The sequence below is a fragment of the Halichondria panicea genome, chromosome 1 (genome assembly GCF_963675165.1).
Source record: "Halichondria panicea chromosome 1, odHalPani1.1, whole genome shotgun sequence".
NCBI classification, from domain to species: Eukaryota; Metazoa; Porifera; class Demospongiae; order Suberitida; family Halichondriidae; genus Halichondria; species Halichondria panicea.
This window is the reverse complement of record NC_087377.1, coordinates 3,105,396-3,128,285: the sequence shown is the minus strand read 5'-3', so window position 1 is coordinate 3,128,285 and position 22,890 is coordinate 3,105,396. Positions and strand designations below refer to the sequence as shown.

General features: G+C 38.4%; 1 protein-coding gene across 1 annotated transcript in view; it reads left to right on the top strand.

Moving 5' to 3' along the window:
• The first annotated feature begins 9,061 nt into the window (after positions 1-9,061).
• The window catches only part of LOC135349152 (uncharacterized), a 29,647-nt gene continuing 15,818 nt past the window's right edge, over positions 9,062-22,890 (top strand). The window contains exons 1-11 of the mRNA XM_064547682.1: positions 9,062-9,263; positions 13,858-14,130; positions 14,195-14,269; positions 14,321-15,046; positions 17,247-17,318; positions 18,010-18,192; positions 18,507-18,824; positions 18,909-19,871; positions 19,990-20,118; positions 20,165-20,884; positions 20,949-22,889. Coding sequence (XP_064403752.1) covers positions 9,209-9,263; positions 13,858-14,130; positions 14,195-14,269; positions 14,321-15,046; positions 17,247-17,318; positions 18,010-18,192; positions 18,507-18,824; positions 18,909-19,871; positions 19,990-20,118; positions 20,165-20,884; positions 20,949-22,889 — 5,455 coding nt within the window. The 5' untranslated portion in view covers positions 9,062-9,208. The remainder of the gene's footprint in view (positions 9,264-13,857; positions 14,131-14,194; positions 14,270-14,320; positions 15,047-17,246; positions 17,319-18,009; positions 18,193-18,506; positions 18,825-18,908; positions 19,872-19,989; positions 20,119-20,164; positions 20,885-20,948; position 22,890) is intronic.

Below are 22,890 nucleotides of genomic sequence, written 5' to 3'. Positions count from 1 at the left end.
TGAAAGCATGCACGTACCGCAGGTGCTGATACCTCGGTAGAGATGCCAAAGCTTCATAACATAAAGCTACTATAGCTAATAGCTATATTATGCACATGATAATAATTATGCTGCATGCAAACTCAAAGAGTGGGTAATGATCGACCATGAAAAACGATCGATGCCAAAGTTCATGCAGAGCCTTGCAGCTCTTTTATCACTCTTGCAGCTAGCGTTCAGCTAACTACTAAGTTGAGTAGCAACACTCGGTAAACAAGTTTGGCTATGCGCTCTTCCGAAAATGCAATGGTATTCCAAGTAAGCAAAACTACCGTACTTATTCGATTTAAAGCGGCGCTTAAAAATAATTACGATGCCAGAGGTCGCTACGTTTGGAGGTTTAAAAATTCAATTGAAGTCCAGCTGTTGCGCATTTGGAGGGTCGTGCTCTATTATCTATGGTCCTTGATCCCAGGCCGAGTTTTCGCTTTTATAACGGTTAGGCAAACAACTATAAAGCGAAAACTCGGCCTGGGATCGAGGCTAGGTCGCATCTGAATAGAGGGAATGCGCATGCGTGCAAGAATGGCTGTATTACGCCTACGTTTTCGTGGGGGAAATTTCGTGTAGGCCATGAAGCTTCCCCACGATAATAACGAATATTATACCCCACACAATACCCGCTATACCATGCATAGTATAGCCATTAAGCTACATAACATAAAGCTACTAATAGCTAGCTTTTATACACACATTGATTATGATTATCATGATGAACATTTTTAATTTTGTTGCATGCAGAATCCAGAAGCACTGGGAAACCCAAGGAGTGGGTAATGATCGACGATGATTGTTGTTAAAAACGAAAGTATTTTCACAGTTTTGCATTGGTGCCATCTGAGCTTAAGAAATGTGAACAGGTGTGTGTATCTCTGCTTCTGAGCAAAAGTCTTACTACCGTATAATTATAGTGGGTAAATTTTCATGAGATTCGTTTAACTGAATGGGAAATGGTGATTTTCGCGAGTATACATTTTGTTAGTATGCGTTCACTTACATGTGCAATTAACTAACCTCAAATCACTTCCACAAAAACACGCGTACCTTGTTGAGAAATAGTTGTTTTGCGACGTTGACATTTCTATCGTTCAACCACATTCCAATTTTCTGATTCAGAAACTCCTCCCCTTTACGAGCATTCTCACACAAGAGCCCTAACTCAGGCAAATTTAGCAGCTGAGAAATCTTGATTGTTTCGTCGATACCGTCGCTCTCTTTGTTGAGTTCCACCACTCCAGTGTAGAGGAACGTTAGGGTACGAGATAGCGCCAGCTCCGTCACCAGGGAGGGGTCAAAGGTCACCTCTGTCACCTGCCTACCGTCCGAGCAAGGTCTATAGCGAACAGAAATGAATTACAAGTGTAGCCTACAATGTACATGTTACCATGCTTCACAACTAAAGATGAAAGCACCGCAGGTGCTGATACCTCGGTGCATGGAGATGCCAAAGCAACATAGCATAAAGCTACTAATAGCTTTTATACTGATGAACATTTTTGCAATAATTATTTTGCTGCATGCAAACTCAAAGAGTGGGTAATGATCGACCATGATTGTTGTTAAAACAATCGATGCCAAAAGTTCAACTAAAACTAATGGCTGCCATCAGCAGGGTGATGTCGTCATGAGGGGGCTGGAGGGGATGGGTTGATTGAAACTGATATACATGCAGCAGAAACAGCACATTTCCAAGGAGTTGCTATCAGCATAACTGACAGGCCTATAATTATCAGCACAACATGCAAACGGCATGGACATTAGGGAGTTGGGATAACATAAAGCTGAGGTGACACCAACTCTTGGGAATCTGTGTTCATAGGTACTATAAATAATTATGAATTACGCTGTGTTTGTTGATTTGTCCTGAGAATCTCTGTGATACAAAAACAACTATGCATGCACAAAGAATATCAAATTACACACTAGGAATTTAATGAACAGACTATAACATTTTTAGTCCGTTCAGTCTGTTCACTACCGTGTAATTTCAGATTCTTATTGCATGCATGGTTTCCTTTGTATCACAGAGATTCTCAGGGCAGATCAACAAACACAACATATTTATAGTATCTATGAACACAGATTCCCAAGAATTTAAAGGAATTAAGGCTTTCCAGCATCAGCTCATTAATTTTTATACATGTATGTAGCTAGCTACGTACTTTCAATGCATGATTCAGTGTAGCTGAAATGTAGCACTTAGTTGCCTCGATTGAATGTTTTTACCCTATACATAGGAATGAATGAATAATTATTATTTTCACAATAAGTTATAACCATCATAATACACAGCAATTGCTGTATATATATACACAGAAGATCATGACTGATTCTAGATAATTACAATTAGTATGTATAGGGTTACTCCGTTAGGGTGTACTTTTTACTTCCTTTGTTATATTATACCGGCCTGTCAACAAATGAAACAGGTGTATATACAGGCAGTCACTATGATTAGCATGCAGGCTCTTGAACGTCAAACATACTTATGCCTGCATGCATGAGAGAACTTAGTATCGGTTCAAAAGAACACACGTAATTATACAGGACTCACTGATAGGAATAATTAATCCTCATGCATCAGTCAGTGCATGTGACACTGTGTGTATAATATGTATTTTGTCATTTTGTCGGTAGGGGAGGGAGAAACTGAGCGAGCCATATCAAACAGCTAGAGGATCCGCGCCTGAACAGTTGAGGGGGTAGTCATTAGTCAATACTGGTACGTCGGAGTCCACATGGTACCAAGTGAACTTGTACATGCAACTTGGAACCTATAGAGAAAATTTGCTTTGTTACATGTGCATCTCTCTAACAAGTAAAATAATAATAAACTGCTCTCCATTGTCACGAATCCACCCGATACCACAATTTCAATCATCAAATATTCAAATGTACATGACACCCCCCGAGGACAGCAACTGCAATTGCTCACAGTGCCACCAATTTATCATGAGAACCTGAAAATTAAGGTATATAATAACGTATTATTACAATATAATACGTAGTTTATAGCGCTCTCATACAGATATACTGGCTGAAAAGGACAAATAAAGGTATCAAGTAAAGAAGCATGCAAGAATTACAAGTAAAGAACTAACTCTGTGTTGACTATTATAAGTATACTGCCATGGCTATTAATATAATGCTCTGCGTGTGTTCTGTGTTTGTGTACTACACCATCACCTTGACTTCTATTTTTATATTTTTACTATATTGTCTGAGTGCATAAGAAATATGAATTGTTTTATGTGCAGTGCTTTTCCTTGTTGAGCAATTGTTGCCGGAAAGGCCTGAAATACAGAAGGAGGGTGTGGCACTTTGCTTTGTTTACTGAAAAAGGGGCGGAACTGAGACAAAGAGCTTAGGTCTGATCCCAGGCAGATCCGTCTCCAATTGAACGCTAGGTCGCGCCTCCTAGCGTTCAATTGGAGACGGATCGGCCTAAGGTCTGTCCGGTGAGTGAACATGTGTAGACTAGAGTGCCACCTTGTGATTGCATGGAGGGAGGATCATTCCATTAGTCAGAGCTAGCAATCAGCTCATCAGAATTGCATGGAGCTCATCAATGGAAGTTCTGCATGTTGTGTTACTCTATATGCATTCTCAGTTCTAAGTCCACTAGCTATAGACTATAGCTATAGTGGACTTAGAACTGAGAATGCATATACCACCACCATGCAGCAATGAGTATATATACTTATAATTATAATCATGGTGATCAACCAACCGTATAGCGGGTTAATTTTATATTGTGGAAATGTTCGTATAATTATTTTGTGTTGTAGAGCATCATACGAAAATTGTTAGTAATTGGCTTTGTGCATGTATAATTTTACTTCTGTATATACACCCTCGCTATTCCGGCTCTCTATAGAGTATATACCCATGCACATGCACATTTATATCAGATGGCTTGTATAAGATACACGTGCATGTTGTGTTGCTACATAACATGCGTAAAATTATTCGTGCAAGCATGCATTTTTATTCAGTATAATTATCTCTCTTTGAAACTGTTGTCATGATTATTTGTTACAAATGAGCAACCTTTTTTGCTCGTTTCCTTTAATTTGCATGAACTCAGGAGGAGCCCTTATATAGCCAGAGCATCAGATTCATAACTCTGTCCACTGAGCATGCATGCTATAGCCTCCTTCACCGGCCTTCACAGAAAAGAAGACCTGCTATCGACTGCTTGCGCATGCGCAAAATTATTGTATCTACATCAGAGAAAAATTAATATCCTAAAAGTCATACACATGCAGAGCTATAATTATAGCTAGAGACAGACCTGTGTAGGTTTGTTGTACAGCTATTTTCTTCTGATAGAATCAGTAGCAGTAGTATATAGTAGACTTTCACCAAAGTTAGTGTTAAATGGACGTGGCCTGTCCATTCCACACTGTACGTTGCAGGCTTTGAGTCTTTTGTTAACATATAGCAGGCTAATGGTAGCTATCAGAGAATGCTATATCCGATGGGCTAGAAACCTTCAATCGAACTTTGTATCTACTTCCTTCAATCCACTTCCATTCGTTGTGACATCATAGTTTTACTGAGCATATACGATGTTATCCAAAGCCCCCAGATATACCGAGGGGATATTAGCGTATGCGCAAGCAGTCGATACCAGGCCCACTTCCCTGAGTGAAATGCGGCCTGGAATCGAGGCTAATGCAATAATTATATAAAAATTATATTAAATCATACAAATAATTTATTATGTTTAATGTCACTATCCTGAGCTGTACGAATAATAATTATTAAAGGAGTTCATACGAAAGTGTTCACCAACAAAAATTACCTACTATATAATAATTATAAGTGCATGCATGCATGCTTTTCTCAAATAAAATTAATGCCGAGGGTATAATTAATAGCTGAATAAGAAATGCGCAAGACGTATAATTATAATTATTGTAACACTATAAATTATAGCTGTAGTTGTGTGATGCTATAGAAACCTGCATGTAATCTGATTGGTTCATTTAATATAGGTATAATAATGGATTAGCGGCAACCTGCATGCATGCTATGACGCATAATTATATAGATGCTCAAATGTTTTACGCATGCAAGACTATAATACGTATATTCTACGCAATAAGCATTAAGTTGATTATATATTAGGTCGATCGATCATGCCCTCGTGCTGTACTGCTAATACGTTGTTTTTACGAAACAGAAAATGTCTTGTCAACTGGAATTGAACGTACATGTTTTATTTATAATTATATACACCGTAATTACGATTTGTTGTTCAATTTTAAAACAGGTGAAAGTGTTGCTGAGTTAGCGGGACACAAATAATCTGAGAATGAAAGCTAACCTTGCCACTGTATAGTATCATTTGCAGATAGTTTATTACAAATAACTATCACTTCACTCACTGTGTACTTTGTGAGTCATTGTCCTTGTCATGATTTTTTTTCAGAAATTGAATAGCACATGCTCACTTTATTGACTGTGAACCATTTCATTCATCACTTGATATCATGTATTACTGAAATGTATCAGAAGTGAAATAAAAAGTATGAAGTGTATGTGTATATATATATAGAGCTATTCCTATATCTCCTATTGTGATGTGTCAGTCTCCTATAGGATCACTTGATCGAGCATCTTCTCCACCCCTCACCTATATAGTACCTGCATGCTTGCAGTCATGCTCTCCTCTAAGTCTGCATAGAGCTGTATATAATAGGGCTCTGCGCGCTCATTGAGCTTATTCAGTATATAGATGCTACATGCTCGTTGAATGTAACTGTATTGGTATATATAAAATGTGGAATGAGTTGCCTTGCGTTACATCATAGATACTAGCTTTATAGTATCTCTATGTTTGCATGCTGGTACTATAGGTGAATAGCAGTTTACAACAGGAACTTATCTGACGCGTACGGCTAATATTGATACGTCGCCAATAGACAATCATGTATTTACTATGAAGTTTGGACACTTTTTGAGAGGTCTTGTTCTATGGTTTCAGCAGAAATTGGATCCACAGATTTCAGCTTCTGAACCATGGATCAAACAGAATTGCAGTTAGTTACCAATGATCGATCTAGAGTAAGGCATCTATATTCAGACACAATGCATGTTCAGACACTCATTCTGAGGAAACAAGCAGTGATAAAAAAATTTTTTGCACCATCTGATCAAAATTTAATGTGTTACTATGAATGTATGCAAAAAAAGAATTGATATATTATATCAACTACTAAGTCTTCAAGAGCTGAAAATGTGCTAGTGTCTGATAAACGGCTACAGACGAAAATAAGTGTTCTTGCTTAGCAGCCTAGGTGTAACGCGCCTAGACTTCAAAGGGTTTCGCCCACACAACGTACAAAACATAGTAAAACGTGACGTCAAATGACGTGCGTTTCCAATCCCTTCCTTCATCTATATGATCAAACTACTGCTTTTAAATGCTCAAAACAATAAATCAGTGGGATGCCAACGAATGAAGGATTCCAAAACACCGTTAACGATACATGTTCTTTACTTACTGTCATTACTTACTTTGGTAACAATGTGAGTCTGTTCATCGTCCATGCACCTGCACCTGCACCTTGCATGCTCACGTATACTGAAGTCCTGGCACCAATAATTATACTCATATTATAGTACAGCTCTAGGAGGCATTCAACATCATCCACTACTCCTCCATAATTATGTTGACCTATTGACCTATTGTTGTGCCCAGTGCCCCAGTTTGCCTTCCCCTGCAACTGTAGAAGAATTCGAGGGGTGTGTTGTGGTTAAATTTAACTTCCGTTCTTGACATCGAGTGAACCAGAGGAGGTACGACACGGTCACATGACCAGCTAAAAGGATTATGAATCTCATTAACTTGTGCATGAATATCATTCAAGACTGTGTACTTTGATAGTGGATTTGGTTTGGCGTGTATCTTTCAAAAAATACACTTGACGTTTCTAAGATCAGGATTGTTGATTGCTGGGCTTATACTGATGTGAAATAGCTTTTCAACCAGTTTCAACCACCACTTAGATTTTGAGATATTATTGTTTTTAGTGTAATTCTGTTTTAGAGTATTCAATAAGTATTCTGTGCCTGCATTCAGGATAGGATCACTGCAAACATCTGAGCCTTGGTTCTTACAACAAATCTAATCTCTACTTGTAAAACTCTAGCTACTAGCCAGCAACAAATTCACTGAGTTTTATGCTCTAAACTTGTCTCTTTATGGCGCTTACTTGCCCACCAGTTGAATGTCGTCATTGGAATGCATTTTAACGACTTCTTTGTCTTTCTTGCCTTCAATCAAGAAATAGCAGCCACGTGAGCTTAACCGCGTGTCGTACCTCCTCTGCGAGTGAACAAAGCCAATCTGCATAACCTCCTCGAAAGATCTGCCACCGCTACACCAGGGGCGTAGCCAGGGGGGGTGCTAGGGGTGCTCGAGCACCCCCAACCAGTCTGAGTCAAGTATACAAAATTAATCACACAGAAATGTATCTGATTGTCCAGCTGAGCACCCTTTCTCTTCCAGTAGAGATGTCAGACCGAAAGTAGTGCGTGGGCGTATTTTCGTACAGTAAATTCAATGGTAAGAAACGGGACCAGAAAGTGAGTGAACAAGAAGGGCTTTCCGCAAGCCCTGGAAGAGTCTAGCAAACAACAGCTATTCCCAGGGGTAAAAAATAGCATAGAATTTGATTTTTATAACAGTTTTTTATGATTTTAGCATTTGATGCTTGTTCTGTGTGTGATTTTTTCTCAAAGGTGATCATCATTTTGTCAACCAAACATGAAAATGAACAAAAACACAAGTGATCATGTCTTTCATCTCTAACTCTCTCTAGATTATGCAAAAAGTTGCTACAATAAGCTTTTATTTCTTGCGGAATCACTATTGCATGGATAGATGGGTGGAGCTGAGAATAGAAATGCAGTAAAATCAAGCCAAGTGTACCAATAGCTGTATTTATTTCTTAGAAGTTCTTAGAAGTTACTGAAAGTAATTATTGAAGCAATCTGAAAGCCTCTGTTGAAAAGAAACAAGAAAGATTGGAGAGAATTCCAGGGAAAACAATGTAAAACTATTAAATTGCAAGAACTAATTCAATTTGCACACGAAACAAGACAAGAGTAATCTACTGTATTAATTAGAAGCTGTCAACAGAGTTGTATCATAGATTTATAGTTGTATGGCCTTAAATCTACACCACACTAAAAACGAATTATTTAGACCAAATGAAATTAACAGAAAAGTTGCTTTTAAAGATCAAGAAACATAAGGTGGACACAATATGAGAGTTCTGAAACATGATACAATATACTGTAAGAAAGAAAAGATAGCATGGTTACTTTAAATCCAAAAGAACTCTCTGAAGCAGGAGACATCATACTATTATAGGGACATCATAAAGATATACATTACAGAAACATTGTAAACTTCATAGTAGATATTAAATTGTTACACAATGTTAACTCCTGAGTCCTGAGTGTCCATTTCATACTTTTTTAAAAGAGAATAGACCAAGCGGTTCAGCAGATATGCTAACTTTAAGATCATTTCCGGTATTAACAACAAATTTCATAAGTCCCCCCCAAGTACATTAAAATGCAGTAAATTTTTGTACGAATTTTTTCCTGACTAGTGTTCTTCAAAACGCTGTATCTCTGCATTCGCTTGACCAAATCCAGTGCAGTAAAGTTTTTCTGGTTTGCCTAGAGTGTTCAAAAGAGATAGTAATACACAGGAGTTAGAAATAGCAAAAATGAAAATCGGTCTGACTTCCAGATCTTGCTGCAGTTAGGCTGTTAGCTAGCTAGGTATAGCAAGGAAAACGATTTAGTCTCTAAACTGTGAGGTATTCTGGCTTAAATCTATACACTAGTTCTCTTTTGTGATCGTGGCCAGCTAGCTTCTTGGCTATGCAAATAAACGTTCAGCCACGCCCAACTTGGGAGATAAGTTAATTATGACGTCATTAATAAGAGGTGTGGCTTCCGGTCAACCACATTTCGGCGCTGAGCGGCTAAAATTGGGGCGCTTTGCGCCCTCTTTTGTCTGTGATAGCACCTCTTTCTTAGAAATCCTGGCTACGCCCCTGTACACCCCTGTACTGTACCAGATACTGTACTCACTATACTGTAGTCTCGCAAGCCTCTTTCAGGGTCTGGGGTCCACAAGACTATGGCTACCGGTGGTGGACACGGTGTCGACAGTGGAGAGGCATCGCCACTAGATGGTGAGTGGGGCAAGCTAATACTGCAGTGCAATACCTAATTTAAATGCATGGCAAGAGGTTGGTTATTTTGGAGGTTGAAAAATTGTATTGAATGTCGCATATAGAGAGTAGCATGTAGCGCGCTTAAAAACGTGTATTTTCTATTGGGCCGACTATAGAGTGTAGCTAAATTTATATTTGCCTCCATTTAGGACACGGCAGTAAAAATAATTATCAACGCAACTGTCGCTACTTTTAGAGGTCAACAATTATTTATTTAGAGGTAAAGGCTTGATTAGAGGTCTTCGGGTAAACATACTGTCGGAGGAGGTCCGGCAGGCGCTGTGCACACTAATTGCACTTGTACTAGCAATAACAACACAACGTGGGCGGGTAATTAGGCAAAGGCTAATTGCTAGAGCTGCACTGCGCCTGTCGTACCTCCTCTGGGCTGAGAGGAATGCCATGGTCAATTAAAACATGACGTGGCCTTATGTTTTACGGCATGTAAAACTGACTCGCTCTCCTGGGTTTACATACCACCAATACCACCAATAGCTTGATCCTTTTATAATTGCAACAAAATCGGTAGAGCCTCAGACGAACTAGCTTGAGAGAATTAAGAGATATGGTCATTCCATATAAATTCAACGAAATTTAAAACGTGACGTCTTCAGAATTGCACGAAACTTGGTGTATGTATGGTATGATAACATCTTAGAAAAAATGTTGGGTTTTGTAAAAAATATGGCTTCTGAGATTGAGTTGATTAAAAAATGAAGAAATTCTCAACTTTTAGGAAGTGGCTGCTGTTAGTTAAACTGTAATGAGTGTCTAACCATTAACATTGAAGACTAAAATTGTATATCATCTTGTTGCCTAAGAAATTCCTTGAACTCTTTTGAAGCTATGTTTTAGTTCATATCACGAGATATGTTGTAGGATGTAGTGTTACTTGGGCAATAATTTTATTTGTTGTTTGAGAGAATAATTTATAAACAGTCATTAAAAAATGTTTTTGAGAAGTCTGAGTTCAAAGAACACTAATTAGATGCAATAACCAAACTGTATCAAGTGAAGCCATACAACATGCCAAATGATGCGGAATTTCTTAGGCAACAAGATGATAGAAGATTAAGATGATAAGATATGATATTAAGATCTTAGAAAGGGTGCTGGCCCACCTACGCCCACACGCTGTTGCTAGGGAAAACTAACTATGAAACTACTGCCAGTAGAGACATGGGTCCTTCGCTATACTTAAAACACTATCCTACTAGTGCCTACCTCAAGAATCAAGAAGAAATATCACCCAGAAGAGGTACAGCAAGCCATTTTTAGTAAAAATGGTTCCGCCTAGAAAACCAGTAGTGCTAGGGACTTGCATTTTATGCTGTTTGAAATGCTTTTCAATATTACTGAACGTTTTTTCCTGTGTTGTTCAATTTATAGACTTGTTTTGCTGTGACACACCCAGTTTAGAAAAATCTAGACCATAATATGGATCAAAATTTTGTTAATATGACATCATGGTTAACTATGCTAAATATAGGCCCTATCCTGCACGTGGAACTCTAGATAGAACGTTTTAGTGCTTACCCTCTACGGTAATGGCTAAATAGCTCGCTTAAATGAAAGCCACGCCCCCAAATGATATTGTGCGTTCGTACGTGAGGATAGGCGCTAGTACGGTAGTACAATGTACATGCGAGCGCAGCCACAACTAATGAGATATAATGCACACGCAGTGATTGTAAACATTGCGCGTGTGCAATTATTGCAGCCATAATCTGCATTCTTGTGGTAAATTTGTTACTATAGTAAACTAAAGCTTCCTTCTCGAGTTATGATTGACTCACAGTGAAGGCTTCTTCATCAGTATAGTAAGGTTTCTATTCAACTTATGAGTTAGCCTTGAACTACAGCGCTATAGCTATTGCTAAGCCAGACAAGAGCTACAAGCTGCATACACGTATTCACTGCCAGCATACAGCCTTGTGAACTAACCTCATTGGAAATCCACCCCTTTTTTCATTATTCATTGACAGGAAACACACAATAACCTATTTCCTCTGGCTTCTATCCTTGAAGATCATCAAGCCATCACAATTATAGACTTTTCTATAAAAAAAAAAAACTGTGTGATTCAGTGTCAGCATAACATTATAATTACTATACTAAGGCCAATGTTAATCAATGTCTTGTTTCTGGTTACCTCCCTCCTCAAATTTCACTGCCTCATCAAAAAACTCATTATTATGACATCACTCCATTATTTTCATTAGCCACACCTACTTGTGGGTGTGTCACATGGTAAATAGCATAGATTGAAGCAGATTAGGGTAGTAAGATTTTCCTTTGTCATATTTGTGGTTTTATTGTATCCAGTGTGGTTATTTTAATTAACAGGAAATGGGGTTTTACAGGAAGTGATGTCACAATAATGAATAATGATAACCTCCCTCCCTCACTAGTGGTAAGGTGATTTCCAAACCAGAAACAAGACATTGACGAACACTGGCCTAATTACTTCTCAATTAAGTTCTATACCGTATATATACATGTAGCGGATAATTTTCGTGGGGTAAAAATTCATTGACAGGAAACACGCAATAACCTATTTCCTCTGGCTTCTATCCTTGAAGATCATCAAGCCATCACGATTATAGACTTTTCTATAAACAAAACTGTGTGATTCAGTGTCAGCATAACATTATAATTATTAACTTCTCAAGTTCTATACCGTATAACTTCGTGAGGTAAAAATTGAAAAACGGTGATTTTCGTGATTATAAATCTCATTGCCTGCACTGCATTCATACGTTACAATAAGCCACACCTACATTAAAATATCGTGGAGGTCGGTGACCACGAAAATAACAAATTTTTTACCTCTCAAAAATTACCCGCTATAATTATGATAAAATTAATCACTCTAATAACTTTTTGAGCGAAAGCAAAACATAACAAGAGCGCAGCTCGTTATAGAGGTTATGCACGGGGCGTGGTTTCAAGCAAAAATGTTAGTAACCGTTCCGTCGTGAGTGGCAACAGCATTTTTTTACACAGAAGTGATTATGTATACTTGGGGCTTGTATCCGTAGTAATCACTTTGTTGAAGAGCATCCAGCAATATAATATTCTTATGCTCTCCAACAAAGTGAGCAAGTTTACAGATCCAAGCCTGATATATACTGTTTTACTGCTGAGTCCACTCTCTAGGGTTGTCGAAGCTATTATATATGTACACCTTTTCATTGGACCAGGAGTATTATATCAAGAAGAGTATCCAACTCTCACGCACATTCCATTCTACATCTAGGACTGAATCCGTCACTAACACTTGTAGTTGTATAAACTGTTAGCCAAAATTAAATGTTGGCTGGAGGTACAAACCACAGCAGACCATGTGTGTGTATGCTGATATCATTTTTAAGTAATTAACCACTACACCTACGCACTCACTTAAGATGTGGTCTGATAGTGACGTGGTATGACATACTCCTACCGTAACCTGGGGTACACTACAACTGCTACACTTGGATACTCTCTTAATGTACTCCTGATTGGACCCATGATGCATGCTAACAGAAAGTGTTATTTTATTAACATGCATGCAACACCTCTAGTCTATAAGCAACTCTAGTCTAAAATAACAGATCTGTAGCTGCACAGCAACTCAACACGTTGACCAATTGTGCCAGTTTACTATCACTTGTGTGTACCGTAGTTAACTGTCGAACCACCCATCCCCTACTTTTGCCTGAAAGTCCTGTAGAGGCCTAATTGCAATCGTAGAAGCGCCCACTATTGCGCATGCATATAATTGGGTCAAAGGTCAACACAATGCAAGATTTTCACTGCATATGTGGAGCTATTAAATAGCTTGTAGCTCATAAACGTGCATAAAACAAGACTTTAAAAGTTACTAGGACTATATAGCTAAGATCTAGTTAGATCTATCCTAGAACAGACATTAAGTGTTCAATGAGACTGTTTCTTCTGAACTACCAGAACACATGGTCTACTTTCAGCTCAGGCCCCTTTCTCTCTTGTGGCAGAGTGTCTTCTGTGATCTGTAACTGTATACAGAAGATGAGCTGTGTAGTTTTCACATAAAGTACCAGCACAACTCCTGGATGGGCGCTTGCACGGTTCAGTAGCCACATAATCAAATCCGCCCACCCCTAAATGAGAGCTGTGCAGTATTGGATATACTTTATACCAGTTATACTTTACACCAGGTATTTGCTTGCTATTATGATCCAATCCTGCACCATTATAGCCTAAATGAAGCCATCAAAACATGTGGGCGGTTCGACGGTTAACTACGGTATATATACATCTAGCTTTTAAATTTATTCACAGGACTGAGGTATTGTTCTCTTTATAGTAAATTCTTTGGCCTACTCAACATGGGGGATGGGGGTAACATGGGGGAAAGTACAGTGTAACAAATAAAACACATTCCAAGAAATCGTGTATGAGGGCATGAATTTTGTTAGTGGAATCATTACAAGCTATTGTTGCACAGCATGCATACACATACACACCCACACGCACACACACATACACACCCACACGCACACACACATACACACCCACACACACACAGACATGTGTGATGACGTGTCGCCACTGTATGATCAACTCTATCCTGCTCGTACTACGTGGTACAATATTGGATTGAAGCTGAACATCAATAGTGACGACTTGAGTGCGATCCGCGAAATAAACAGCCAAAATCTTGACACCTGTCTCCGTGAAATGCTGATTAAACGTCTGCACTCTGGTGTTCCCCTCTCATGGAGGGATGTGTGTGACTGTCTCCGATCTCCAACCGTGGACCGTAAGGATGTGGCGAAGAAGATTGAGGAGTGGAGAATAGGTACCCAAATATAAGATAATTATACAGCAAATGATCACTTTTTTTAATTTTTGCTTTTCAATAGGAATGACGAGCAGAAAGCAGTCTCTTACTACTCAATTTTCGTCTCCTTTATCAGAAACTGGCCTAATTGGTATACGTAAGTATTGATTTTCGTAACCTGAACAATCAGTTAATTCATTACATGCAGGGTCAGATTACTCAAGCCTGGATGACCAAGTTAAACACCTGGAGGAGATCTTTAATTTGATAACTAACGAAGGGTATCGACGAATTAAGAACTCTGGCATTAGTGTAGAAGATTTCTATGCTATTATAACGAGCATGAGTGTATCGTTAAAGCACATTGCAGGAAATTATGTTGAAGAATGCTTTGAGAAAGCAAACACGCTCGCAAAGATGTGGGGCAAGTTAAATCAATTCTGGGATTTCTTAAACTATGAGCTCTTCCAACATGTGGTTCGAGTTATGTTCACTGAAGCAGACGATCCTTTGCTGAGGAAGCTAGCCGAGTACGAAAGTGAAAGGGAAACATTTCTAAATGAAACGAAACTTTGCGATTTTGTTGACCATTGGCCATTTTTAATCACAAAGCCAAATAAACAATCGATAGTTAAGTTGAAACGAATAGTCGTTACAGTACGCAAAAAATGGAAAGACTGTACTTTGTATGATGTGAAGACAACTAACAAACTTTTTTCGAAAGGATTTTCCTTACCGCAAGAATTTATGCTTGTGGCAGGTGGTATCAAGAGCAGTGTCTCCATCATCTTATATGTCCCTCCTTCTCTGGCCTGCTCAATAGAGGAACAGGTGAAGCAAGGAAAAGTATTTAATTTCTTAGCAGACAACGGCTTTCTATCTATCACCATCGATGGTATTCAGGTCTACCCCCTGAGGCAGGCTTCTCTACAAGGTAATAGTTCTATACCCTAAAATCTTATCACAAGCCTAAGCTAACTTAATTAACTCTCGGTGCACTCACCTTGAACTGCATTCAAGCGCGCTCTACACTTATAGCATAATTATGTGCTGGATTTAATTGCATTTGTAAAGCAATGAATAACATTAATTTATTCATTGCCTTGCCTACTAATAGGGCTATACTTTCACTATATTATTATACGTACCATAGCGGGTTATTTGATGCACCCTTTACTAGCTTTTGTAAGGGTAAACTGTTTTAGCATTAGTCACTAAATGTTTACAAGAGTACATGAATAGGAGTATCCAACACCCACGCACTTCAGTAGCAAAATTAATGCACAAAGCTATATGTTTTCTCATGGGAGCATTAGTAAACCAGTAGGTTTTACATAGGATTGGCAAATGAATGGGTTTTCCCGTGTTTCACATATTTTCACTCATGTTCAAACTCTTCTATCTCTGCAACGAAAGGCCATCTCAAGAAACTGGCTGGATAGATAGTTTATTTAGTCTTTTCCCTCTTTGTATCTATCATTTCATAATCCATGAACGTTTCAATGAATGACTATTTTGATGTTTCACTGCTCTTTGTCTGAAGTAAGTGAGTAAGTAAGTAAGTAAGTAAGTTTCTTGCAAGTACAGCCATCTCCAGGACATTCTGCACAGGGTTTCCAAACAAACAACCTGGATTACAAAGCGCTTCTTCAGATTTGCGACTGCTTCCACGAGGCAGATGACCTCTCAGTCTCTACTTATCTTATCTATAGACAATTCCGCCATCTTTAATGACTCAGCAATTGCCGTTGTGGCCAAATAATAGATAAGTGTGGCTAAGAAACCATGCGCCTAAAATCAGTGCAGTGCTTTTCCAGAGCCTGAGGTGTTACTTTTATTCACACTGTTCAGCTCTAGCTCCCTTAATTCCTCTGCATGACAGGTGTGCTATATGCATGCACTGGCTAGATATCATGCTCTTAAAATGGCTGTCATTATGCCTCGGTGCGCATGCGCAAGCGAGGTATACGGTAGTGTGTTTGTGTATCTGTGTGTGTGGACTGCTACAGCTGCTCAAGGATGAATCAAGTGCAAGTAAGAGTTTCTATAGGCTTCTAGTCATGTTTGCTTGGATTTTAATTCGTGGATTTGCAAAATAATGCTTCGTTCTTGCTAGTTTTGCTTACTTGGAATGCCATTGCAGCCTTTTCAGAAGAGCACGTAGTCAAACTTGTTTACCGAGTGTTGCTACTCTACTTAGTAGTTAGCTCTGCACTAGAACGCTAGCTATTGGTAGCTGCAAGAGTGAGAAGAGAGCTGCAAGGCTCTGCTAATGCAGCCATTAATTTTAGACTTGAACTTTTGGCATCAATCGTTTTTAACAACAATCATGGTCGATCATTACCCACTCTCTGAGTTTTTGCAAAATAGTAGCTTTATGTTATGTAGCTTTGGCATCTCCATCGAGGCATCAGCACCTGCGGTGCTTTCATTTAATACTGATTCACAAATTCAAGCAATATTACTCATTTATACTATATCGATTAGTCCCGTCTTCTCAGGAGCCATACATCTCTGAGACTCAAGCTTGTTTGCTGTGATCCACAGCTCATCACTATACATGCACTGCATTATATGGTTTCTTAATCATGTCACCAGCCGGCTGAGGGTTTGCACTTTAGTGCTCTAGTTTTGTGAAATTGATCTCTTTGGACACACCCTTTAATTATTAATTTTCTGTGGATGTAATGCGCATGCGCGCTCATTCCCCATGTGTGGGAAAATAATATCCAAGATCCAGATCCATCCTCTTGGCAGAATCATCTTTTTCTTTAGGGCCTGGTAGCTAAGCCACAAAACACTACCATAAAGATTATAACAGATAACAATATGCATGTACACAGGTCTTTTCTTCTTAGATATTGTATACACTGAACTACAGATCCTGGAAAAATCAATTTTCTTATAAGTCTTTTCTTCTCAGCGAGTTCATTATATAACTATGCCCGCACTGGATTTTACCACTGTAATACAGAGCTAATAGGCAACAACAACATTATAGAGGTCAGGGTACAAGTATTGTATGCAAAGATTTGCATGCGGGCTGCTTTCAAATTTGCGCATAGGCAACAAATTGACTGAAAGTTGCCTGTATATGGTGGCATTTATTACAATCACTGTGTCATTGGTTCTAGATTGTTCATCTTCCAACTCATCTACCGAGTATCTCTCAGCAGAGGAAGAGCTCTCACAAACTGTACCATTGTGTAAGTTCATTAGCATGCATTGTACAAAAGTACATGCCATCAGTATCACTGTATGAAAGGATAGTATAAAGAGATGGATTGGAAACCATAAGTAAAAAACCGCAATCTGAGTTGTATATGACAGATGACACGGATAAGTTAATTAGTTCATCTTATAAAAAATTAGGCATACTGCTCAGTCATGCCATGTATATATATAAATATGCACTGTAAAGACATGACCATCATTAGCAAAGTCCATTAACTGGAAAATGAGAGTCGCATGTGCAAGCTCTTTGGGTGCATGTGTTAGGACATTTTTGTGCATATTAAGTGTATAGTGGTCCTGTAATGTCTGCATGAGTGCATCAGGCTATAACTTGTGTTATTTATTGGTGATATTCTTGTCACTTTCATTATTTTTATTTGATAAATATAAAAAAAAAAGATCTGGCCGACAATACTATCATTATAAACTCAAAATAGGTCTTATCTAGTGTGAATGTATCTCATTCTCAACATGTAATAGGTCTGTATCTACCATGCATGCATGTATCTATGATATGATCATAATATTAGAAGGAAGCAAATGACAATTATTATTTTAATGAAAAAAGAGACGCAACATGGATTGTGACAATGATGTATAGTCCATCTCTTTCAATCTCATCACCTATGATTATGCAACTACAAACTTGTTTCCAATGTACAGCTGGTTGGCCACCAGACCAACTGCCTGTATTGGAAGACAGCAGAGAATCTGTGCTAAGTCTAACTGTGAATGATGGTGATTTAAAGAAGCAGAAGCGAGATACCTCTGGTGCTTCTGCGTTCACAACCATGGAGACATCCCGACCTTCAAAATATAGTACGCCACGTCCGCTTAACATGCAAGGTTAGCACAATGAATATGCATTCTACTTGAGATGATTGCATAGGAGGGACGGGAAATGTTACTAGATCACTAGATCACCTAGACGATTTGTAATATTTATGATTTTAGGGGTATAATTATAGGCTTTGTCTCATATTTTGACCTTTCTACAAAGAGGCGGTAATTCTTACAAGCAAATACTACGTCAACAGAGACGACAGCTGTTACTATAGTACTGCCTAAACTGCATGTGTGGTATTATACGATTTGTAACATGAGTATATATTGGTTTACGAATGTACGTATATATTATACCAATATTCACCTTTCTTTAGTGCTTATGGAGAGATACTGTCTAACTGAACATCAACTCAATTGTGAAATAGGACAAGATGATATCACCCTCTTGGCTAAACATTTTGAAAAGATTGAATTATATTTCGACCTAATGAACCTAAGTTCAGCTGAAAAGGATGACGTGGAAAAAATTATGCATTCAAGAGGCAGCCAAGTTGCGATGATCAAGTGTTTATCTCTGTGGAAAGGACACGATTCTTTCAAAGCAACATTTTTAGCTCTACTAGAAATTTTAATAAAGCTGGAGAAAGGAGAGATAGCCAGAAACGTCTGTCAGTATTTGGCTGAAAAAAATGGTAGGTTATATAGAGTGTATGAATGCATGAAATTTAAATGTGCAGTCTGAGAGTAGTAATGAATTGCTATAATTATGTGTACAGAGACTCAGAGCATTGGAGTGTTGACTCGAGAGTCTTTATCATCAGACCTTAGTGATACAAATGAATCATTTACATCTAGTGATCATGCAACTGAATCTGTTTCATCATTGGGATCGCAGCTAGTACCTCGCCTGCAATTTGAGTGTGGGTGTGGGCAATGCACTGTGTATGGTTTCATCACTGGAGAGACCTGCCCTAATCCTAAAGCTTTTCCATTTCCTAAGTTAGAAGTCTATGGAATTCCTTCGGACGATATCGACTATATTGAAATGGAGTTGCTTCACCAATCAACAAAACTGCACAGAAGTTTTTGCGAGTTAGTGATGGACACATTTAATCACATGCTAGAGAGGTCTGTAGACATACAGAAATTAATTATTTATTTGAAGTACATTTTAAAGCGTAAATGGTATTTCCCATCGACCAGCTCACAAGTTTCAGATTGCTTGGATGGTCTCGAAAGTTTTGATGATATTGGAATCTATTTGACAAAACAGCAATACTGTTCATGGTTTGATTATGAATTGATTGAACATCTACGAACTAAATATCTGTTTGCTAGCAGTGATTCAGTTTTGGATGACTACAAAGCTAAATTTAAATTGTATGTTAGTCAGCGTTGCTTTATCTATCTGCACGATGAGGGTCCTTGGCCAAAACACCAAGTTAAAGTGAAGTGCAAACTAGACTTCAAGTATGAACAGCTCTCGCATGCAGTTATCAAACATCTGAAATATGTATTTGCTAAAATTCTCGGCTCACCGAACTACCATGTATGTTTCAAACAAGCGAGACAAGGCTGTACTGAGCTTGTATTCGGAGCACCTCCTTACTTTAGGGAAATCCGCCAGCTGTCAAAGTATCAGAAATCTCAGCTCAAGGCCCATGGCTTCCTCAAAGTTATTATAATGGAGCAAAATCTACTCGAAGTTGACTCAGAAGAAGTTAGACTGAAAGACACAGGTATGAGATTGTTAGTATGTTTTATTGATTGTCAACTTGTCAACTTTCTAGCTATCCAAATGTATACATTATAGACAGTCTTAGCCAACAGAGTTCTAATGTCCCGTTCTGCATGCAGGTTCTGTGTCTAGTCTCGATAATAGTGAGCTGGGTGAGATCAGCAGTACATGTAGTGAAGTAGACTATGAGACAAGTGATAGAGAAGAGGCAGATATTGATACCACAGACCTTGAATACACCTTTACAGGTAAGTAAATTATTGAATCAGTATATAAATTAATAATTTATTGTAGGTCCTGGATCTGAAGTGGAAGTAACCTACAACCAAATTCTCAACACTATTTGTGAAAGTAAACTTGAACTACAAGAGAAAATGGATCTAAACGTGTCTCCATGCTCGCTCTGGAAAGCTCTTCACGGTGGACAGCAATATATGGCATTAGTATACAATGGCAAAAGTGATATACTGAAATTCAGCAAATACATTGAAGATGTGCAAAAGAATAAGCCCAATGTAATGCCAGCAAAATGTGTTCATATTGATACTAAACTCTCTTTCCACCCCATTATCTTGTTTGAAGTTCAGCAGCCATTAAAAGAGTATTGCTTTTCATCTGAGGCCATATCTGAAATACAACAGCTGTCATTGTTATCGAATGCTGCTATTAGTGTTCTTGGGTTCTCGTCAAGTATTACCCTTCAATTGACTACAGAATCTCTGTTTGTACACAAATCTAGTACTAATGACACAAAAGCTATGTTTTTACCTATATATGAGCAATCATACTTCCATCAATTGGAACCCAAAATCAAACCTGAGTTACCTAGCTTGAATTGGCTCAACGATAGTCTTCTTTTGATGGTCCATCGTAAACAGTGCAACAGCAATTCCAAACTACCTGAAAACCACATTCTCTTCAACATTTTCAAGCACAGGTGGTTCCCAGACGATAAACTAGGCTCCTCAAGTACTGTAACAGCAGATGTTGCCAAAGAACTAGAACACATACTAGGTAAGTAATTATAAATCATATTATATAAGTAAACAGCAATTATCTAATTATTCATACGATTTAGAGTTGGAGAAAACCAGACTGGAAATGAAAGCTACTCTTGAACTAGCAGATTCTGAATATTTGGAGGTACCACATTTGCACATGCTTCTCATTGGGCACACGGGAGTTGGAAAGACGTCCATCAGAAAGCATCTTCAGAACATTCCCTTTAATGATAAGGAGAAAAGCACAATAATAATGGAGCAAGAGCTGCTATACCAAGAAACATTTGAAAGTACAATAGACTCCAAGAAAAGCGCCGTGGTATTTAAGAAGTACGACAGCGTTTATAAGAGCAACCCAGATAATATTTATCTAACTCTCTGGGATACAGGAGGGCAACCAATGTTTCAAGATCTTCTTCCTTGCTTCGCCAAATTTAGATCCATTTATGGTATTGTTGTTCGACTTTGTGATTTGTTGGAAAATTCTAACGCTTCCATTAGACCTACCTGCCCACTTGAAATAGAGAGAGAGTCTCCTTACACATATACTGATTACCTGTATCGATGTCTTTCCTTCTTAGACTCTAATTCACTGGATGTGCATCTCAGCAACCTTCCAGATATATTAAAGAAGAGAGTATTCGAATTAGCTAGCGGAACGGTTTTTCCTAAAATAGCATTTATCGGTACTTTTAAAGATCAGATTAAAATAGATGACAAGCAAGACTTGGATCAAATGCTCCTTCAGTTAAAACTCAATCTGAACTCTCTAGGAACGAACTTTCATGAAAAGGTAATCTTGCCTTTAGCTTCTACACCCAACTCTTTTATGTTTGAGATAGACAACACACAATCAGGAGCAAAGTATGATGATCCTGGAATGAAAACTTTGCGAGAGCAAATAGTTTCTTGCACAAAGAGTGCCAAAGCAAAGATACCTAGGAAATGGATTGCTTTCAAGATTGATCTAGAACGAGAATCACGTTTACAACAGTCTTGCACAGGAATTGTGACATTTGAAAAAGCTAGTGAAATAGCTAAAAAGTGTAAAACAGACCTTAGAGCAGCTCTCTGTTATTTTCATGAACTTGGTATCTTCATATGGTATCACGATAAGAAAAGGCTCCAAGAATATGTTTTTGTTGAGCCTAAGAACCTACTTTCCATTCTTGGAACTATTCTTGATCCCCAAGTGTATATTGATCATCCTAAGCAATGGAAGAGTCTTCAAACACGGGGTATTCTGAATGTTCAAGTTGGTAAAAAGCTTCTAGAGGGTAGTAAGACTGGTCTCCCGCTATCATGGATTCTAAACTTCTTTGATGAACACCATTTAGCAATGCATATGCCTTTACTGGAAAGCTACTTTATTCCGTCTATGCTCCAAGTGCTTCCCATTTGTCCTAATCATCAGCATGTATTTCATACGAGAATTTCAGCCTGTTCTGCACTACCTAATCATCAGCATGTATTTGGTACAAGAATTTCAGCCTGTTCTGTATTACCAGCCGATTTACAAGTGGCACCACTGTTTTTGGTCCCAATCTCTAAGTTTATACCACCAGGTTTTTTTCCAAGACTAATGACCGTACTTTCTGGAATCAAAAAAGGCAGAATAATATGGAAACTGTCACCCGATTTTATAAATTGTAAGAACATGGTGTCGTTTGAAATTAATAACCAGTTTCGGCTTGTATTCACTGAGTTTATTGATTGTGTTCGAGCTCACTTTGATGGACTTAATGATAACAATATTCCCCATCTTGACCTATGTCTTCAAATTGTATCCACTCTGAATGTGCAGCTGCAAAGAGTTATCAATACGAAATCGATGCGCTTAACATTTGTGTGTTCTTGCTCCGAACATTCATCTAGCATCCACTTTCTCAAATATTTGCCATTTGCAACTGATAACCATGTACCATGTGGTGAACATACTGGCAAACAAATGGAGCTCACTGCTGCCCACAAAATATGGTTGACCGATGAACATCATCCAAAGATAGCTACTCTAAAAGG